This window comes from Pteropus medius, unplaced genomic scaffold, assembly GCF_902729225.1.
Source record: "Pteropus medius unplaced genomic scaffold, Ma_sr-lr_union100, whole genome shotgun sequence".
NCBI lineage: Eukaryota > Metazoa > Chordata > Mammalia > Chiroptera > Pteropodidae > Pteropus > Pteropus medius.
This window is the reverse complement of record NW_024349227.1, coordinates 1,267,456-1,287,499: the sequence shown is the minus strand read 5'-3', so window position 1 is coordinate 1,287,499 and position 20,044 is coordinate 1,267,456. Positions and strand designations below refer to the sequence as shown.

Here is a 20,044-nt window from a genome sequence, read left to right as displayed (position 1 = left end):
TGCTACCATGTCCACCGAGAACTGAACACTAACCACTGGGTTTAGCAACACGGAAGCTGACTTGAACTAGAAAGGGGTTTCTGTCAATGGTAATGTGTTCAAAACACACAGGAACCATAAAACCAACTCTGATGCTCCAGCAACCTCCTTGACACCAATGCTTCCTGCCTGTTAGGAATTATCTTTCCTGTTTCACTTTTCATTACACACTGTCCTCTTATTTTAAGGTTATTCCAAATGAAGTCACCTACGCAGACTCCCTTCAGTTCCACGACATATTCCAATAAATGCAGTGCTTTGTAACGACAATCGATGTGACAGCCTGTACTTGTTAATGGGTATCTCCTACCTGATAATGCCAACCCTGGAAAATTACCCAATATTAGGGTATTAGTGTCATTAGATGCATCTATAAAACACAGAAAGTGATTGCAAAATAGACTTTATGCCTCTCAAAAGAGAATGTCAGAAAGGTTAGAAAATTAAACAAGCTTTTTTACTGAAAGACTTCTTAGAGCTTTTAATATCCTAATACGCATTTTGAATCTCCAAGAGGGGATGGCCCCATTTCCCAAACTTATTCGACCGCATGTGACTACTGTTTTAGGTAATACATTTTGAACCAGTGGTTTAGGAGAATCCGGCAGTCCTCGTAAGTGGTTGTCATTCAACTGCACTGAACACTTCTTAGTGACCCATCATCTGAAGTGACATTTCACCAGGCTTAGTGAACTGTTGTCCCCCACAAAACAATTTGTAACTCTATCCCATTATTTTTACCTAGATATAAAACAGACCTATTAACCCCACTTCCCCCGTATATATGTATATATATATATATATATATATACATAGATTCAGTTCTTAAAAGGCCTAACTTCATCTGCTAAATGAACTGAAGTCTCCATGTTCTTACCTCAAAAACTACAGGAAGAAATGGGGCCCAGAGCAGAAATAAGCAAAAGTTGCTTTTTGCAAGGGTGAGAATAAAAGAATCTAATTAAATTTTTAAGAACTTTTTAAAAATGTAAATAAAATTGAAAAGTAAAATAAAATTTCACATGGTGAATAATTTTTCTAGCCAGTCAGTTCTCTTTTAATTCCTTTTTATATCAATAATCATTTTACAGTCTCCCTTTTTCACCACCTATCCTATCTCAGGCTTTAAATATTTAATGCAGACACACACTAAATAGTTAAAGGCCAAGTTTTAATGATAACTATTGGGAAAACCGAACTCTTTCTATACCCACACTGAGCACGGATGAAAATAAAATACCCAGGGACTACCTCAATAGGTGTGTGAGGGGGGAAAAAATGAACAATCAACTTGGAAAGTCATTTTGTTAAAAATATTTATTTAAAAAAATACAATTGTTGTCTGTATCTAGTTGCACATATATCCATTAACATATCTATATAATTATGGACTTTAATAAATTTGCTACAGTGCTTTCTTGAAGCCAGCTTGCCATTATACAAAGCAAATTCCTGTCAGTTCTTACATAAAAGTTTTTTTTAATGTATCATCTTTCTAATAAGATGCATATTCACCATTACAGAATTTAACAAAATTTTTGCATAAAACTTGAAGCGACAGAAAAAATAACCACCTGATTGTTTATTCAGAGCAACCCCTTACCATGTCTAGAGACGCACTGAGTATCAGCTACGTTTTTTTCTTTGAAAAGCGGTGTATTTTAAAACCCTCGAAGTGCTGGCGCGTCCTCACCCTCACCCACCTAAATGCGGTGCAAAGTTTCTTTGCTGAAATATAAATAGAATTCAAGATTCTAGCTACAGTGGTCCTGGTCAGCCTTAAAACAACATCCCTTTGTTTCTCAACAGATGAAGTCAGACTGCTTAGCTAGAAAATATGGCAGTTTCTCTTAGTTACATCAACAATTAATGTGGTTTTAATAAATGTTAGCCATCACCATCATTTTGATTGTTTTAGGAAAAAGAAGAAAAGAAGTGATTTTAATACTTTGAAAGTCTCCCTAATGTAAATTACACTGAAAGTAAGACAAGTTATTAATGACGCTTTAACAGTTATTCATTCCTTTGGGTAGGTATGCACTTGTATTTTACATATAAGTATTCTATTTATACAGAAGTGGTGGATATCGGATATTATGATAGATTTCAATAAAATAAACAAGAGAGGAAATTAAAAAAAATGAAGTAACTGTCTTCTCAGTTGAGTTGATCTATGCTTAAGGAAAGCACCCTGGCAAGTCCTTATTACCACACATCCCAAACTAGGACGCTGACACAGAAGAATACACCTTTCCTGTGTTAACACCACAGAAGACATAGGCTTCTCTTCTGAATTATAGGCGTGGATGAAAATTAAGTTTATTATTTAAAGTCATTTAATATTCAAGTGATAGCCATACTTGAAGATTCAGTAGGGCTCACAGAAAATTATCAGTTTGTTCTTCAAAATACACTTTTTATTTTTAGTCAACTTGATTATTTGGTGAATAAAGGGCATAATTCTAAAAAACAAATTTTAGTCAAAAATTTTATTCGCCTCAAACCAAAGCTAACCAATGGCAAAATGTCTGGACTGAGTTTCGTATTTCATATTCCCTGCCCACAAAGATAAACAAAACTGCTAGGAGATAAAAGTGAAGGAACAGGTATGACTGTGATTAGATTAGACTGAATGGCCAAACCGAATAAACAGGCCTCGAGTAATCAAAAACTAATTGCATTGATTTCTAGCTTTACATATAGGATCTTAGTTAATTTCACTGATACTGAGCAGGGAAATTCTTCAAATATGCTACTTTAACACAAAAGCAAGGAGTGTAATGTACATATAAAGACCATTGGTAATACTGCCCTCAAAAACAAAAAATATGAAATGTCTTAGAAGGGACTATGCCCTACACAACAGACAATAAGCAACAATGATTAAACAGAAAAGAAACTTAAAACTGGATAGTTTACAAAGTTGAGTGCAATCCATCAATTGCAAATCGTTAAAAGTTGTACATTTCTACAAAGCAGAATATTAAAGCTTGTAAATTATTTTAAAGCATCCTAGCCAAAAGAGCACGCCTTACAGAGCCTAGAAGAATGGCTCATTCCGTAATCCATTTACCCCTTTTCCACTCTTAAGTTCCAGAAAATATAAATGAGAAATAAACGTTACTTCCCTGACCCTCAATATCCATAAGTTGAAATTAAGCAAACAAAATAATCATTAAGTGCTTCCAGTTATTAAAAACAAAACAGTGCTAATAATGGTGCCCCCAAAAGTGCCAAGTGATTTAATACCAATATATGGCATTCCCACCCCCTGAACTCTAGGCATACTTGAATGATTCCATTGGCTAGGGCTCTGGCCCAGCCACAGGGCAACCCTCCTCTGCCTTACCCTGTCTAGAAGATCCCAGGCCTGTCCTAGCATGGCTCATAATCCTTGGAAGGGACAAGAACCAGAATGGGCCCTTATGAGATGGGAAACAAGGCAAAGTTGAGAAGAATATCCAGCCCAAGATACTCTGAGGTTTCTGCTAATGCTTATTGTGTACAGTTTAAAGAGATAAATTAGGCTATAATGCCAGAATTCCTCCACTATTATATCAATCCATGGTCAAATCTGTATTGCAGAAATATTTCTAATATAAACCTCCTCTCTGAGAAACTTAGAAACCAACGTAATAAGAGTTTTACACAAAAACAAAAGTAAATGTAGAAATTTTAAGAAAAGACATCCTTATTTGCTAAATAATATATGAACATATGAGAACAGTTTAAGAAGACTTTGTTTACCATTTGTCACATAAAGCACTGTATTTTTAAAATGCTGGCAAGCAATTAGTCTTTAAGGCCTATGATTCTATGTATGTTAAAAAAACAAATGTGCAAAGCATTAATTTTTAAAAAGTGGCAATTGCAAAGTGCAGCCAATTTCTTAAAAGTTTTATTATAAAATAGCCTAGGAGCCATCCTAGAGGATGAATAATATATGTTCCCTCTGAAAAACAGATTTACACACACGGAGACAATACATCAGTGTACACACACACACACACACACACACACACACACATGTACTCAGCTAATTAATCAGAATGACTTGGAAAGAAATGCTCTAGTCTCCCAATAAAATATTAAAAATAAAATTTTAAATCTCGTAAAACTTCCTGATGTGCATTATACTCAAAGGATTAGGAGTTCAACAAATTTACTGTAATAATAAATGAATTTCCTTGGTAAAGGTTTCATTTTAAATGATGTCAACAACAGCTTGAATTTCTTCACTTACTCGAACTGCTCTGGATTTCCATCTTTCACAGTGGCGAAATGTGAACAGCAGAAACTGCTATTTTCTGGCAAGCTGTCAATCTATCACAATTTTTTTTGTTTCAGAAAAGTAGCTTAAACAAACTAGCAGCTGCAAATGGAATATATATACTACATCAACAACTCACCTTTCAGATTTGCTCTGTTTACAGGTCAAAACATGACTTTTTACTAACAAGTTCCACCAAGTACGAGAAATGAAATCAAAACACCTTCTTTTCTTGCCTAATCCACTGCCACCCACAAGAATTCTAGATTCTGAGATTAAAACACTGACTTCAGTAAGCAGAGTTCTGATGACTTAAGAAGAGTAACAAGGCACCTTGTTTTCAGGCTTTACACCAGCAGCATTGAAAACAACAAAACATGTACTTGTTCACCCAAAACCAAGAAGGTAATTGACAAAATACTTTCCATAGAACCCATTCTCTAGTCCGAGTACCTGCTAAAGAAATACAGCTATGGTTAACCTCCACTTCAATACTATAGATTAAGCAATTAATTCTCAATTCCCTTTTAGAAATAATATATTGTCATACCCTCAGGTAACAGACTACGTACAACATGGGTATTTTTTTTAACTTTCCTGTTGGTTTGGTAATTCTTCAGAGCTCCGGGTTTCTGCACAAAGAGACTTGTCTGTACTTGTCTCCACCCTCATTTACACAACTAAGAATGGCACCTCAGCACAATCCCAGATTTCTGGCATAAATAAATAAAATATATGTACTAAATGAAGTGATAAACAGAACAGACCCATTAAGAAAAACATTTCTTCAGATGTTGAAATGTTACAAAAAAATAATAATAAACTTACTAATGAAGCAAGAAAGTGGAGGTTGTTATGTATTTTACCATAAAGCAACTTGAAATAATTCTGATTTTGTTGGTAACATAACATTAATAAGGCCAAATGAAGATTGTAAGCAGACTAGTAAAGTACATTATAAAATCATATCTATAATATCAAAAGAAAAGAGACAACAGCCTGTCAAAAACGATATGCATGAAGCTCTGGAAAACATCTGGTAATGGGTGACTTGGCAACTTATAAAAAAGAATATGAAATTTCAGAAAGGTCTGAAAAGGTCTCCTGAGAAAGTCTCCTGAAAAATTCAAAATCTCTTCTAGAGATTTTGCATGAAAATCAGATCAAATGTGTAAAGGATCTCTCCACATAGAACAACAAAAGCATCCACATTTTTTTTCAAGATTAGACTGAGAACCAACCTCCTGAGTCAGCGGTCTTTAGAGTGCGTGCTGCCCGACGGTGCACAAGACAACCTACTGCCACAGAAAGAAAACGTCAGAACTTCTACTCAAGATTTACTCTTTATGCCATCGTATTTCTATTTTTGTGCATGTCGTATAAATGCACATATCACTTCAGTATTACGGTATATAACTTAAAATATATACATGAATTTGCAAGTAGGGAATTTGTGTTCAAAAACTTTTACTGACCAAGGTGTATGTTCAAAAAGATTGGAGACTGTTTTCCTGAAATGCCAATGAATGTCTCTAACATGCCTAAATTGACTAGAACTGTCTTTTAGAACTTTAGAACCATAACACAAATTCTGAGACCAGGATGAAACGATGTCGTTAGACTGAACATCATGCCATGCCGGATGCGAACGGAACTGAAGTGATACTATCAACAGCCTGCAATTACAGCTCCAGAATTCCAACACTCTGATTTATTCTTCCCTCTAAGCCTAACTGACACATAGTATGAAGAAAACTAGAAATTGTGCCAGGTAAATAGATTCGACAATCAGTCCTGCCTTTCTGATCTCTAATATAGCATGCAAATCTTCAAGGAATTCTTCCAGTTTTTTTTTTTTTTTAAATCCAGTACTCTTTTACTACATAGGCTCATGGACATACTTTCTTCGTCAAAATATGAAAAAAAAATTACACCTATTTTGTAACCATCAAAATGTGGAAAAATTAAACCTATACTTTAACTCTAAAAAGCTTAATATTGAGGGTTTCTAGATTCGTCCATCATGTATGTATATTTTTTTAAATCAGTGGAAGTTTCTACGTTTGTTTGAATACACAAAATATGCCAGGAGGAATATTACATCACAAAAGCACTGTGACAGACCATGAAAAAAAAAGATTATTGAAGTCAGACATGTAATTTTAATTCTGTATTTTTAAAAATCATTATATGAACAAGAAAAAAATATTTTAGAAATTATGTGGCAGTTAGGGAGGCAACTCACCCTAGAGTGGAATAAATGCAGGGGTCTGCTGGCTGTGGGTACCGCTGTATACCAACTGTGCCCATCCTTTCTCAACTCCAAGGTCATTGTGGCTTAAAATCAGCCACAGGGGGAGTATTTCACATCATGGAAATCAGCAAACCCTACCATGTAAGGGCTTTTTTCCCCTTCAGAGAGGTGGTAGTAACATTTTCCACCATATGACTGAGCAGAAATGGACCAGAGCAGATAGAAAGCTAAGATAATCTCAGATGTCGCAAAAGCTCATTCACCCTGCTCCCCTTTCTTAACTTAGGCTACTTTTGCCCACCAGCATTCATCCTGGCAAAGTAATTAGTGACAGACACCAGCTACAACTACCAAATATAAGTCTCTCCAGTGAATAATGATCTCAAGTGGTATGTCACCTTTGGATGCTAAGAACTATGGATACTCAAAAAAAATATGAAGCTGAGACTTTTCCAGGAAGGAGGTAGTTTACAAATAGAACGGTCTGCCTCATACAATTGGGCTAAGGTTGTAAACTTTCATTTAAAAAAGCACAAGGACGCACACAGAGAGACAGACAGACACAGACACACACACTTTTCTCAGATTAATTGATCTCAAAGAGAAAGCAGATCATCATCTCCCTCCTAAAGCCCACACCTCTCAGAAGCTTCCAGGATAGGTTTATAGACACGGGATTCACTGAAACTTGTTTCTATGAAGTTGCTTTGACTGAATTTTAATGATGTCCTTGCTTTCCACGCACCCCTGTGCTAAGACAGTTAATTAGTAATGATATCATCTGGGAAAACAACCAATGGCTTTGCCTCCAAAAGAGAAAATATTTTTTGCACTTCCAAAAATTGTTTAAATCTAATTAAATCAAGCCATCGACATTTACTTATTTAATGTATAAAATGTTAATTAACCTAATAAAACTATTCCAAAGTGCTGTTGAGAGGTCTAATTTCAAACAGGCATGCAAACTAAATGGTTCGACATGGGAAGAAAGTCCAGTAAGTCTGTTCCGCATCACTACTGAACACTGTTTTCAACACTACTATTGCACGTCTCAGGAACAGATCCTTCAGCTGAGAACCACAGATGAAGTAGTAACAGGTCTCCAACACTACAAGTTCAAAGGCAGCTCCCTGAATATTTCCCTCAGCTACTACTAAACTAGCACAGGTATCTTATACTAGAGCTTCTCCACATTGCATATAAACACATTTAAAGTGAATGTTATATATCTGGAAGATGCTGGTTTTTATCAGTGGCATTTTGAACCCTCAAGTCTTTACTCCCTCATTCCACTTAGTTCATGTGATTCAGTTATAGGATTCAATTATATTTCTTGGGTTAAAAGACTAGTTTAATGGGCATGGTGGGGGTAGTGGCCACATATACTCTAATCCTGGACTTTAAAGCCAAGTTTTTCAAAAGATCCCACTGCAATATTGGTATCAATTCAGTTTGGGGAACCAACAAAGCTGTCTGCACCTGGCATTGATTACCATATGGTAATATTTTATAAATTTGGAAATACTGAAGAAAAGGCCTAAATTTTTCACTACTAATATGAACAATCTAATCTCTATGTATGAGCATTTCCAAATGAACTCTGCTCCTCCCAAAGTATATAGAAAAATTCAAAGAAATAAGCACATTTTTAACTCCTAGGTTTGGAGGCTTCACTTCGCTTTTCACCTCCCTAATTACATCTTCAAAACTATCGTGACCTCTCACAACCTTAAATTTAAAAGAAGATAAATATATAGTAGAAAATGAACAGAAAAGCAAAGGGTCCTTCATGCTGGCTTTTTTCTAACTTGGAAAAGCCCCACGTGTTGTTTCAAGTTATTTGACTGAATCTTTTACTCAAAGATGCCTCAAAATTTCAAAACCCAGGTTCATCCTCCTAAAAGCCATCATTTACCACACTGTATTCCATGGGTGTATAATCATACCTTCCAGAGAGCAGCCGACATTGCTGTGCTAGATATGGAGTTCCTATATTCTCCCTGGCTTGTCCAAACACTGTCTTAAAGCCCACGTTTAAAAAGAGACTGTCCTAGGCTCTACTGACAGGTTCAGACAAGATCACATGTATGGCTGAGAGACCCACCTTGAATAAAAGTAAATAAGATACCTTTTTGCAGAATTGCTTACATATGTTAGAGTTCATAGCAAAATACAATCTCCCCAATAGTACTGCTCAACCTTCTTATATGTGACTGGGAACGATTCTTTTTCCTCCATTGCTTACGCACAGCTCCCTTTTAGTTATTCAACAGTGAGTACTTAGTCCTAAAGATATGGCCGATTTCATTTAACTAATATTTCTTTAAATAAAATACTCAAAGCGTCATTTTTTCTGGCCAAAAGGTCCTAATAAGGCAGAAGGAGTAACTTTGTTCTTAAGTGCTCTTGCAAAAAGCAGTTAGCTGCTAAACCCCACCAAAATTTTCTTTAACACAAAGCTTGAAATACTTTCAAAAAAAGAAGGAAAAAGATGGGAGTGGAGTTTGGACTCCAATTAAGGCATTTTTATACACAGTCCAACTTGAATCTTATTCAAAGGAAATCTTAAAAAGGCATTTGAATGAGGAATGGCAAAAATCACAAAAGTCTATTATCAGCATCATGGAACTATCAATCGCTCACTTCAAATGTAATCGTGTTGTATATCTCTGTTTCTTTATTCCTTGGCTCTCTCGTTCCACAGTGCATAGGTTATGTTTTCTGCAGATCTGGGGAAAATGGGCCAGGGGTGGAAGGTCCATCCAGGCTAGAAAGAGTGAATGGCCCATGACTGTTCAAAACAGAAGGAAACTAAGAAAGAAAATAAAACACGTTATCATCCTTTTACTCAATCCCGATGTTCACTTTCTGTCCCTACTATGTTCCCCACAGAAGAACATGACAGCTGCCTGCAGTGGCTCACAGGACAAAGGCAGTAACTGTTTATCATGAAAGAATATGATTTTATAAAAAAACTTTAAAGAATGTTAAATATTAACACTCTCCAGCCTACCTTGATAGAATACAAAGAACAAATCTATACCTTCCCTCATATCCTAAGGTACAGAGGATTACATTTAACTTCAAAAGAATGTTTTAGAAAGTTCAGTAAATGACAACATGCACTTTAGTCAATTATAAAGCAAATCACAGACTGTCAAAAAGAGGTCCAGAAAGAGAGACCCATGTATTAACTCAATTTATAACTGGTGCAAATAGTTATATGGTGTTCAGCCCAGAAAACTACTCCCCCATCATGCGTTTTGAGACCAATTCTATAGGGAGATGCCAGGCTGAAGCAACCTGAGCACTACAACTTTGCTTCAGGTCTCAGATCGCTCTGTAACTCAATTATCGGTTTGTGAGAGGCAAAGAAAAATGTAAAAATGAAATATGGAAGATTCTCAACACTCTATTCAATAATTTAAAACTTTTTGCAACAAAAAAATGCATAAGTAGAAAAATTTTTAATTTTCTTCTCTCTTACCATTTCATTTCCAAAAGAACAAATGAAAAGTTAAATTTAAAAAATATAAGAAAATCTTCCAGGGAGTCATCCTAAATAAGTGAATGAAGCAACCTTAAGAAAGCCTACAAGTTATAAAGTCTAGATGTTTCAGGCAGAATACTAGTTAAAAGATGTAAAACTTTTCCTAAGATCTTGGTTAAGACATAACACAATATTCATTTTTTAAAATACATTTTAAATGTCTGTAAGTATCAATTCTGAGTGAGGAGGAAATGGAAGTACTTGATGTACTATTCTCAAGAGTTTTCTCTACTTTTTTTAATCCTCGAAAGTGGAAAACCGTGTGCAAAAATACCCTCTATATATGTACACACATATACGTATATATGTGTTTATATGAATACATATGTGCATATATTCCTAAAAAAATGAGTTTAAAATGACAAAAAAATTGGGTGGACTCAGAAACTACTACAGTATTGAGCAATTCTTGCTCTAACTCAAATGTATGTAATGGTCAGCAATGAAAAGGAAACTTGGCTGTGAATATTTATCTGAGCTGTTTGCTGGCTAGGAAATTATCACTTAGAAATTCAAAAACAATTACCAGATGGGAGGGGCTTGGGGGGGTCAGTGAAAAAGGGGGAAGGGATTAAGAAGTACAAATTGGTAGTTAAAAAACAGTGAGAGATATAAATAAAGGACGGCATGGGGAATATAGTCAATAATGTTGTAATTACTATGTACAGTGTCAGATGGGTGCTGGATTTATTGGGGTGATCACTTCATGAGTTATACAGATGTCTAGTCACTATGCTATATACCTGAAACTAATATAATATTGTATTTCAACTATAATTGAAAAATAAGAAATATTATTTTGAAAAAATAAAATATTTAAACTGTTTAAAAAAATCGAAAAACTAAATAGTCATTAAATAGAAGTTTTATAATGATTTAACTGAAGAGTGGGATGCTGCCTTTTTGCCTCTTTCTTCATTTACCATCCCCCCCTTATAAGAGACAGGCTTTTAGGCCATTTACCTGGAAAAGTGTGTTAGCACCTTGCAGCCTGGCTGGACTGAGGGGAGCAACAGGGCTGAGAGTGCTCCAGAAGTGGATACTGGAGAGCAAGGGGCTCGGAGTCAGTAAGATGGGTGTCTGCAATACACAAAGCAAAAAAAAAAAAATCGCTAACGAATGAGGATTACGTTTGATCCTTGTAATGATACACAACCCTGAACCCAAGTATTGTCCTATTCACCACTCCGAAGCTCTCTCAGTCTGAAATTTTATCGTGATGAAAAACTCAGAAATTATTTTACAACTTAAGAAAGATAAAGGCTGTTCAACTATCTTAATAAATGTTTCACTGAAAAAAAAGAGATAAAGATCAAAATATTTTTTAACCTGTCTCTTGTAGGGTCTTTCCCAAATAGAAAAATCAATCTGAATTCAGGTACGGAGAAATAAAGGATAACTGAGTCAACAAACATATTTTTTCTTATTAATGAGAATATTTGTAAGTAATCTATCCATTTAGATGTTATGTTTAAGCAAGTTAAGAAATCTATGGTAACTACAGAAACTTATTACTCAACATTAACCATTCCTTTGTCTTAAGGTTCTCAGGATGAATTGTTTCTTAACTTGAGATTAGCACTGTTTTTTTAACAAGATATCAACCAGTTTTATAAGACCAAGAAAAAAAAGAGAGAATACTTATTTTCTTTAGAAGAAAATAGAAAAAACAAAATACATATTTACTTGTAGAACAACGACTTTTTTAAACACAACCCCAAACCTTTTTTGACTATCCTAATTGAGGAGGAAATGGGTTACTTTCATGGGGTCATATATAAACCTTTCTAAGATGAACCTAAGTAGCAGAATGAAACTTGAGGTTATAAATTCTGGATCTGTTTTAAAAGGCGAGTAAATGCAAACAATGGTGGCACTAAAAAGAAAGAAAGAGTTACCTGTGAAAAAAGTGCTGGCGTAAGAGAAGCTGTCGGGAGAGAGGGGCTCAATATTCCCAGTGGGCTTGGGTCACTGCCTGTGATCACGAGGGTGGGTGCCAGCTCTAACCCTTTGGGTTTCTTGGATCTGGATGAATTATTTGTTTTGTCCTTTTCTGGCAAAGCTGAGTCCTGGTCTTTAGGCTCCAGTGACAAGTTTTCCGGCAGTTCCATTGGCTGAGAAGCCACAGAATCGATGTCTGTGTCGATGTCTGGGTTGGAACTCAGCGGTGGTGAAGGTGTTCTAGGAGGCTCCTGCAAAGAAGGGGACACAGACGGAACAGGTGTGGCAGTAAAAGCGGGAGCTACACTGGAGGCAGAGATTGGGGCTTCCAGAGCAGGCGGTTTGGGGGAAGCCAAAGTCTCCAATGCTTGGATAGTTTCCTCCGAAGATGGTGAAATACTTGGGCCGGTTGAAATGGTGGCACCAACAGATTCACCTAGCGGCTTTTTAGAAGGTGTTGTTACAAATTTAATGACAGAAGGTGTTGGCTCCTGAGATTTTTTCTCTGCCAATTTCTCAGCTGGATTCTCAATCTTTATAGATTTGAAAAGCTTCCTATTGGAAGAGTTCAAAGAGTTGAGAGTAAATGAAGAATATAAGCCAGAGTGTATGTAGTCGTTGCGGCTAGAGGTCTTGGCACCAGGCTGAGGCGGTTTCTCTTTCCCTCCATTCTCCACATCCTTGGAGCCACTGCTGACTTCGCTGAAGCTTAGGGCTTCACAGTCTCCCTCAATCCTGCCCACCGTCATTGGGTCCATGTTCAAGATCTCTGGGTAAGAGACAAACTTGTACACAAACTTCTGACCATTCACTTTTTTTATGATATTCTGTAGATAAATAAAATAAGCATTCTTATACTTTCTTATACTATTACCTCCCATAGCTCATGAAAAAGCTCACCTAATGACATTCTCTATTTGACAAGCAATTTATTTAAAAGCTTCAAAATCATCTAAATTATCTAACCATACCAACACAGTTCCTACTATTACGGAGCATGAGTTAAAATCATTTACATGTCTTACTAACAACTGAACTAATATGTTACATTGATGCTGAAAGACTTTAATTGCTTAACACTCACAACCAGATATCTGTGTTAAGTCAAAAATCGCTGATCTGCAATCTCAAATAATTTCAAAGGTACAAGTCATACACATCCCAAGTAAGCAAAAAGGAATTTAGAACGTTACTTCTAAGGTTCCTACTTCCTTCAGAAACATGAGGGGAGTTGTTGCTCACCTCACGTCTCCACACAGGAAAGGTGATAAGATCAACAACTTAACGGTGAGAAAAATTAAGATCTCCACTTCTCATTCCAATGCTATCCATTTGAGCCATTTATTTTACCTCAGTGCTCACGTATATTCGAAATAACAAGAAATTAAAATTTTTTAACTAAGAAATCAACTCTGTATTAATAGGTATGCTTTAAGGTATTAATGTGTATTCTTTGGATTAAACTAAAATGTAAAAGTCAAGTGAAAAAAACAAGTATATACGACAATTTTTCAAGTAAATTATGATTTACATAATATTTATCCCCAAGAATCTCAAATTTCCTTTTCTTTATTCCAACCCTATACTCACTTTCTCTTTAAAGACAACTTCAATTTGGAATAAAATATGTGTAATGGGAATGGGGTACTGAAGAAGAGTTTGCAGAAATACAGCTGAAACATTTCCATTTTTCATCCTAACCTTAAACTGCTGAAGCTATAAAAAAAATTAGATTAAAATAAACCAGGATAGTGATAATTTCACAATGTAAACAAATACTGAATCATTGCCTAAATATATACCTAAAACTAATGTTATATTTCAATTATACCTCAATTTAAAAATTAAATAAATAAACCAGGACATTGCAGCTAACACCCTACCAGAAGGAACACGTCTTGTTCTGAAGTGGATGTGTGTTACCTTTACATAATAGTATCTGAGTGCTCGGCTGAGTTTGTCGTAGTTCATATTAGGCTTGTTCTTTCGAATTCCCCAGAGACGAGCCACCTCTTCTGCCTGCAAAAGCTTGAACTCCCCATTGTTAGAGGTCCAGCAGATCATGTGCTTGTGCTGAGGCTCCTGTAAGAGCTGGAGGAGGAACTGCCACAGGGTAATAGCACTGTCCATAGCAATGAGCTGAAAGAGGCATACGGATAAGAGAGACAATAATATTAACAGTCAACGCCTCGAGAATGCTCTATATCAGGCACTGTTTTAAGCGCTCTAAATCTATTACTTCATTTCATCCCCACAACGATCTTATAAGACAGATATTATTGCAGCCTCATTTTATATATGAAAAAACTGACTCATAAAAGAGTTAAGTAATTTGTCTGATGTCACACAAGTAAATGGTGGAGCTGGAATTTAAATGCAGACAATCAGATCCATAGTCCAAACTCTCAAGCATGCCGCACTGCTTAAGAAAAGTCCTGCTGGGAGATACAGCTAGTCCATAAATTATAGGAGCACCTTGATGATTGCCAATCACTAGAGTATCACTGTTATTAAATACATCTTACAAACTCACTGTCATATTCCTTGAGGAGACCACCATTTCAGCATCTATCTATATCGACCCAGTTGGTTTATTTGCCAAGATGTATGTGTGTGTGCCTCAGTGTGGCCTGGGGTGGGGCGGGGAGTAAGTGGGAGAGGTATGGTATAATCAATTTACTTTTGCCCTGCTGGTATTTCTCCATCAAATAATCTCTATTATCATAAATATAATTTAAATGTAAATTAGCAGCACTAAAATGTGGCAAACATTCCGATTTAATTTACAAGTTCTGTCACATTTCTGTCCATAGGGATTCCATCTGCATACATCCTCCTTTAATTTGATTAGCAACCTTTCTTTGATAACAAGACATGAACTGAAAAATCCTTCAACAGCCCAAGTTTTAGTATCCCCTGTTTAGGTTGGAGTTTCTCAATGATTGACATTCTGGGCCAGATAATTCTTTGTTCCTGGAGACTGTCCTGTGCATTGTAGTTTGTTTAACAGCATCCCTGGCCTCTACCTACTAGATGCCAGTAGCACCTCCAGCTCAACTGTGACAATCAAAAATGTCTCCAGACATTGCCAAATGTTCTTCCTGGGGACAAAATCGTCCCAGTTGACAACCACTGGATTAGGTAATGGAGCAGCAAGGAAATGCTCTCACAGTTATTTTCCTCATAAAATTTCAAAACGCTTCGTTTAACAGGAAGAATTCTTTAGGGCAGAAACTGGCCAAATACAAAAAGCACTAAGAAGCCTATAACTGAACTATATCCACACAAAAACAAAAAGAACCTTCCTTTTCTTTTTTAAGTCTAGGAATGAGATCTTAATGGATCAGAACAGGACTTGAAAACAATTAAATCAATTCCATTAAAATACTGCAAAAACAAGTAAATTGGGCTATATCAAAATTTAAAACTTCTGCGCTGCAAACAATTAACATCAAGTAAAAAGGCGATCCTTAGAATAAGAAAAAATATTTTCAAATCATAAAGGACTTGTATCCAAAAAATATAAAGAACTCTTACAATTAAAAAAAAAAATAGGCAAAGGATTTGAAAAAACATTTCCCTAAAAGATATACAAATGGCCAATAAGCACATGAAAAGATGCTCGACATCATTAGTTATTAGGGAAATGAAAATGACAACCACCTCAGATACCACTTCACACCTACTAGGATGCCTATAATCAAAAAGACAGATCATAACAAGTGTCGGTGAGGTCTGAGAGAAAGTGAAACCCTCATACATTGCTGGTGGGAGTATAAAATGGTAGAGCCACTTCGGAAAACAATTTTGACAGTTCCTCAAAATACTAAATAGAGAGTTACCATACGACTCAGCAATTCTACTCCTAGGTACACACCAAAGAGAAATGAAAATATATGTCCACACAAACATCTGTACAGGAATGTTCACAACAGCATTACTCATAATATCTAAAAAGTAGAAACAACACAAATGTCCAATTGAAGAATAGATAAATACAACATGGTAAAACCGTAAAGTGGAATATTATTCAGCCAGAAAAAGGAATGAAGTATGGATATATGCTACAACATGGATGAACCTGGAAAACACGCTAGGTGAAAGAAGCCAGACACGGAAAGCCACATATTGTACGGTTCCATTTAATTAGTAGTTGCTTAGGGATGGGGGATGGATGATAAGAAAAATGGGAGTGACTGCTAACAGAGTGACGAAATATTCTAAACTTAGATGTGGTAGTGGTTACATAACTCTGTGCATATACTTAAAACCATTTAATTGTACATTTTAAACAGGTGAAATTTATGGTACATGAATTTTATCTCAATAAAGACGTTAAAAACAAACTAACACTATAAGCATTACAAAAGTTAGGCCTGAGAAGCTTAATTCTAATAAGGTATAACTCACAGAGGATGGATCCTTAAAGGTCACCTATATCCGATTCTAAAAAGGGAGAGATGAGGAACTGGGAAATATTTGGGTTTCTATAACTTTCCTGAGATACTCAAAATATCCTCCAATAATCTTCACAGTTACCACTTTGAAGCTGGTTATACAGAAATACTGTTGTCCAAAAGTAGAGATGGGAAAATAATAAAGAATAGAAAGGGGGAGATGCTTCCCAGTTAGCATTAATGGAAAAGCTGAGGCCATCAATCCAGCAAACTCTTCCATCACAGTTGCATACTCTGTTCATTAGAAAAACCACTTCCCTTGATGGACAGAAGCATTCACATCTTCAGCCGGTTGTAAAAAAGTATTACATATTAGTGATAATAATCTACAAACATCAAGTACAACTTTAATGCTTAAATAACCAAATCCACTAGAATGTTTCTCATAGCCTCCCTTAAGCTAGGTTAAAATAGTGGTTTACATTATATTAAATCCATCTAGTATTGGGGGATGGAAGGTCCCCTCATTTCCCTGAGTTTACCAAAGAGGCCTTTCTTCTGGTGATGCTGGTTCATGCCAAGTTGCTGTTCAACTACATGTTTCCCACCTAAACAATTATTTGTTAGTCTAAACCTGTTAAAACTTCCCTCTAATAAATGTTAGCTTAAACAAAGCACTCTCTCTCCACATTTCCAGACATAATCTTCGTATCAAGAATGCTTATAGGGGTTGGGCTGTGTGTGAGAGAGGCGGGGAGGGAGAGGGTGAAGGAGAGGGAGAAGGGGAGAAAAACAGCAAAGAACCAGAATTTCAAGACTACTACAGATACGGTGCCTATAATTCCAATTGTTTTCGTAAAAATTCCCAAAACCAAATCTCAGAGTCTTAATAACTATCATGTAGATAAAGCCTGAGCCCTATAATGGCTATAAGCTATATACGCCAAGACAGAAAGGGATGTTCTTCAAGGTGCTGTGGGCTTAACTGCACCTTCCCCTCTGGTTATTAGAAGAGTGTGTGTACTGAATCAAATGCTGGTGAGCTGTTTGACACGTTAGGGCAGAATCTAACTGTTGTAGAAAATGCTGATGCTTCTTTTAGTACTTTACAGTGTGTCTGGAATAGAAGGTTGTTGAGAGTCAAAGAAAAAGGGCATTGTGGTTTTGGACTGAAGTACTGGAAAATAACTTTCTTTTGCAAAAAGCTAACAAAGACATAAAATGAACATCTTCAAAGGGTACTTTAAAAGGAATATTTTATTCATTTAATTTTGTTGTCAGGTTATTCTTTGAAAAGTTGGGGAACCACCAGATAGTTAAGTTGAACATCTTTAGTTCCTAAAAGCATGCTATTAACATGAAATTCAATGATTTCCTGAGCCACTAAAGAAAACTAAAGGAAATATATTCCAAGATAGTAAAAATTACAAAGGCGAAGTGAAGTCAAAAAATACACTTTTATTCTAGCTACCCATCAAACTATTTTCCTTCTCACGAAAATCTCGAGTTTTCTACAATTACAGTTTCAAAAGTTGTTTTCGTTTTTTAAGTATAATGAGGGAGGGAAATAGCCTATCCAGTTGAAGGAATCCGACTGAGGGGTCAAATGGTGAAAACTATTGATTCTACCTTAAAACTTCAAAAATAGTACTTTAAACCCTGTGCTAAACTGAAAGAGGGAGCATGTTGAAATAACTTATTAGGAAAAGGAAGTCTCTATTAAATGAAAACTTTTCCACCTAAATATGTTTGTAATACACATAGTCCAGTTGCTGTGGTGACCATAGCCCAACTTTTTTTCAGAAACAGTAGCTAAGACCCAAAAAAAATAAATGTCTCCAAATTCAGCGAGCTGCTTAAATAAAACAAAAGCAAATTATGAAATGTATCAAGACTAGTCTTGAATTAAAAATCATCATCATCAAAAAGTAACCAGGTGGTCTACCACCATGCAACCCTGAACGTGCCTGATCTCGTCTGATCTCAGAAGCTAAGCAGGGTCGGGCCTGGTTAGTGCTTGGATGGGAGACCACCTAGGAAGACCAGGTGCTGTAGGCGGTAAGGAAAAAAAAAAGTAACCAGGTGTCTAATTGTACAGTAACCTATACTAAGAGAATGTTAAAAGAAGTATACTGCTACGTTACAATAAAACTTGAAGACAATGTTTCCCTAAAAATGTAATGGATTCCACTTATGAAGTTTTAATGTTTAAGTAAAATCAAGGAGGAGACAGTTACAGTTCCTTAAAGGGGGCGGGGGGGGGGGGGGGGGCGGGGGACAGGGATTAATCTACTACATTTTAACGAAAACACCACTGACAATACTAAATATTGAAGCACCAAGTTTTGCTCGCAGTGGGGTTGTGGGTCGGAGACTGCAAAGGGGGAAGGCGGATCTGACCCACTCATCTAAGAGATGGGCGAACTGCTCTGAGGAATAAAACTCAGGGTATTTATAATGCCCTAAACTTCAAAGAACGGTAGCCTGGGAAATCGTCAACTATGCATATATCTTGTGCATACATTTTTACTATTTCCATCAAAAATATGCCTTATTTCCTACCAAGACCAGTTAACATTCTGCCCCCAAAAGATGACTGCAATCGATCTTCCTAATAATGAAGCTACCGACCCTGATGCAGCTGCACGTGAAGGGCAAGTCAAAGGGTAGGAAGTTTGCTGGCGGTAAGTAGAAAAATGAAACTTCACACCGGATGAAGAGCGAGCTTGGGGAGAGGAAGAAACACGGGTGTCCGTGTGCCGCAGAGGAGATCAAAGTTCGGGAGAAGCGCCACATGCAGCCTCACTGGCTTTGGTAAGCACTGAATTACCGTACTTTCATTTTCCAACTTCCTGTCACTACAAAGTCAGAACTGCTCCCCTCTTCGCCACCACTCCCCACCAAAAGAAAAAAAAAAAAGTACAGCCACCTTTCGCCCGAGGAACCCGCTAGACCGAGGTGCGAAGGGCGGCGGGGACCGGCGCTCCCGGGTCCACCTGCGCGCACCCGGCTGGGGCCGCGGGAAAGGGCGGGCCCGCGCGGGACAGCGCCGGGGGCGGGCCCCGGGGCCGCGCGCCCGCAGCCTCCCCTCCCCCCGGAGCGCTCCCGCTTCCTGGTGGGCCGCGAGCCCCGGCCCCCGCTCCCCGCCCTTGAGAGCGGCGGCCGCGAGACCCCGACTGGGCGCGCCGCTCACCGAGGCCGCTCGCGGGGCTCCCTCTGGGTCTCCGCCTGGAACACGATGCTGCTCTCCGCCCGCCGCCTCCTTACGCCGGGACCTCGGGGACGGCGCGGCTGCCACGGCGACCCCCGCGGCGGAGCGGGACAAGGCGGCGGCGGCCGAGCCCAGCCCGCCGCGTGCCCGCAGCCGCCCGCATCTCCCGCCGCCACCGCCCCCGCCGCGGCGCCTCGCGCCCCGCCCTGCCGCCCCCGCACGAGGTAGTCTGGCCGCTACCCGCCGCGCGCTCGGGCGTTCCTGGCCGCGGCCGGCCTGCCAATCGCCCAGAGGCCTCCGCCCCTCGCGAACCCCCCACCGACCTGGAGGCCCCGCCCGGCCGCCGTAGCCGCCGTGCGTCACTTCCGGGGACGGGAAGGGC

The 20,044-nt window shown here is 37.9% G+C and overlaps 1 protein-coding gene and 1 pseudogene across 1 annotated transcript; one reads left to right on the top strand and one right to left on the bottom strand.

Annotated features, from left to right (window-relative positions):
- Nucleotides 1-1,338: 1,338 nt before the first annotated feature.
- ELK4 (ETS transcription factor ELK4) lies at nucleotides 1,339-19,793 on the bottom strand. Its single transcript, XM_039881763.1, has 5 exons — nucleotides 19,645-19,793; nucleotides 13,978-14,193; nucleotides 12,012-12,881; nucleotides 11,077-11,193; nucleotides 1,339-9,374 (listed from the first exon to the last, which is right to left on the bottom strand). The coding sequence occupies exons 2-5, from the start codon at nucleotides 14,182-14,184 to the stop codon at nucleotides 9,276-9,278; spliced, it is 1,293 nt and encodes a 430-aa protein (XP_039737697.1). The 5' UTR covers nucleotides 14,185-14,193; nucleotides 19,645-19,793; the 3' UTR covers nucleotides 1,339-9,275.
- On the top strand, nucleotides 18,391-18,509 carry LOC120618015 (uncharacterized; annotated as a pseudogene).
- Nucleotides 19,794-20,044: the final 251 nt, after the last annotated feature.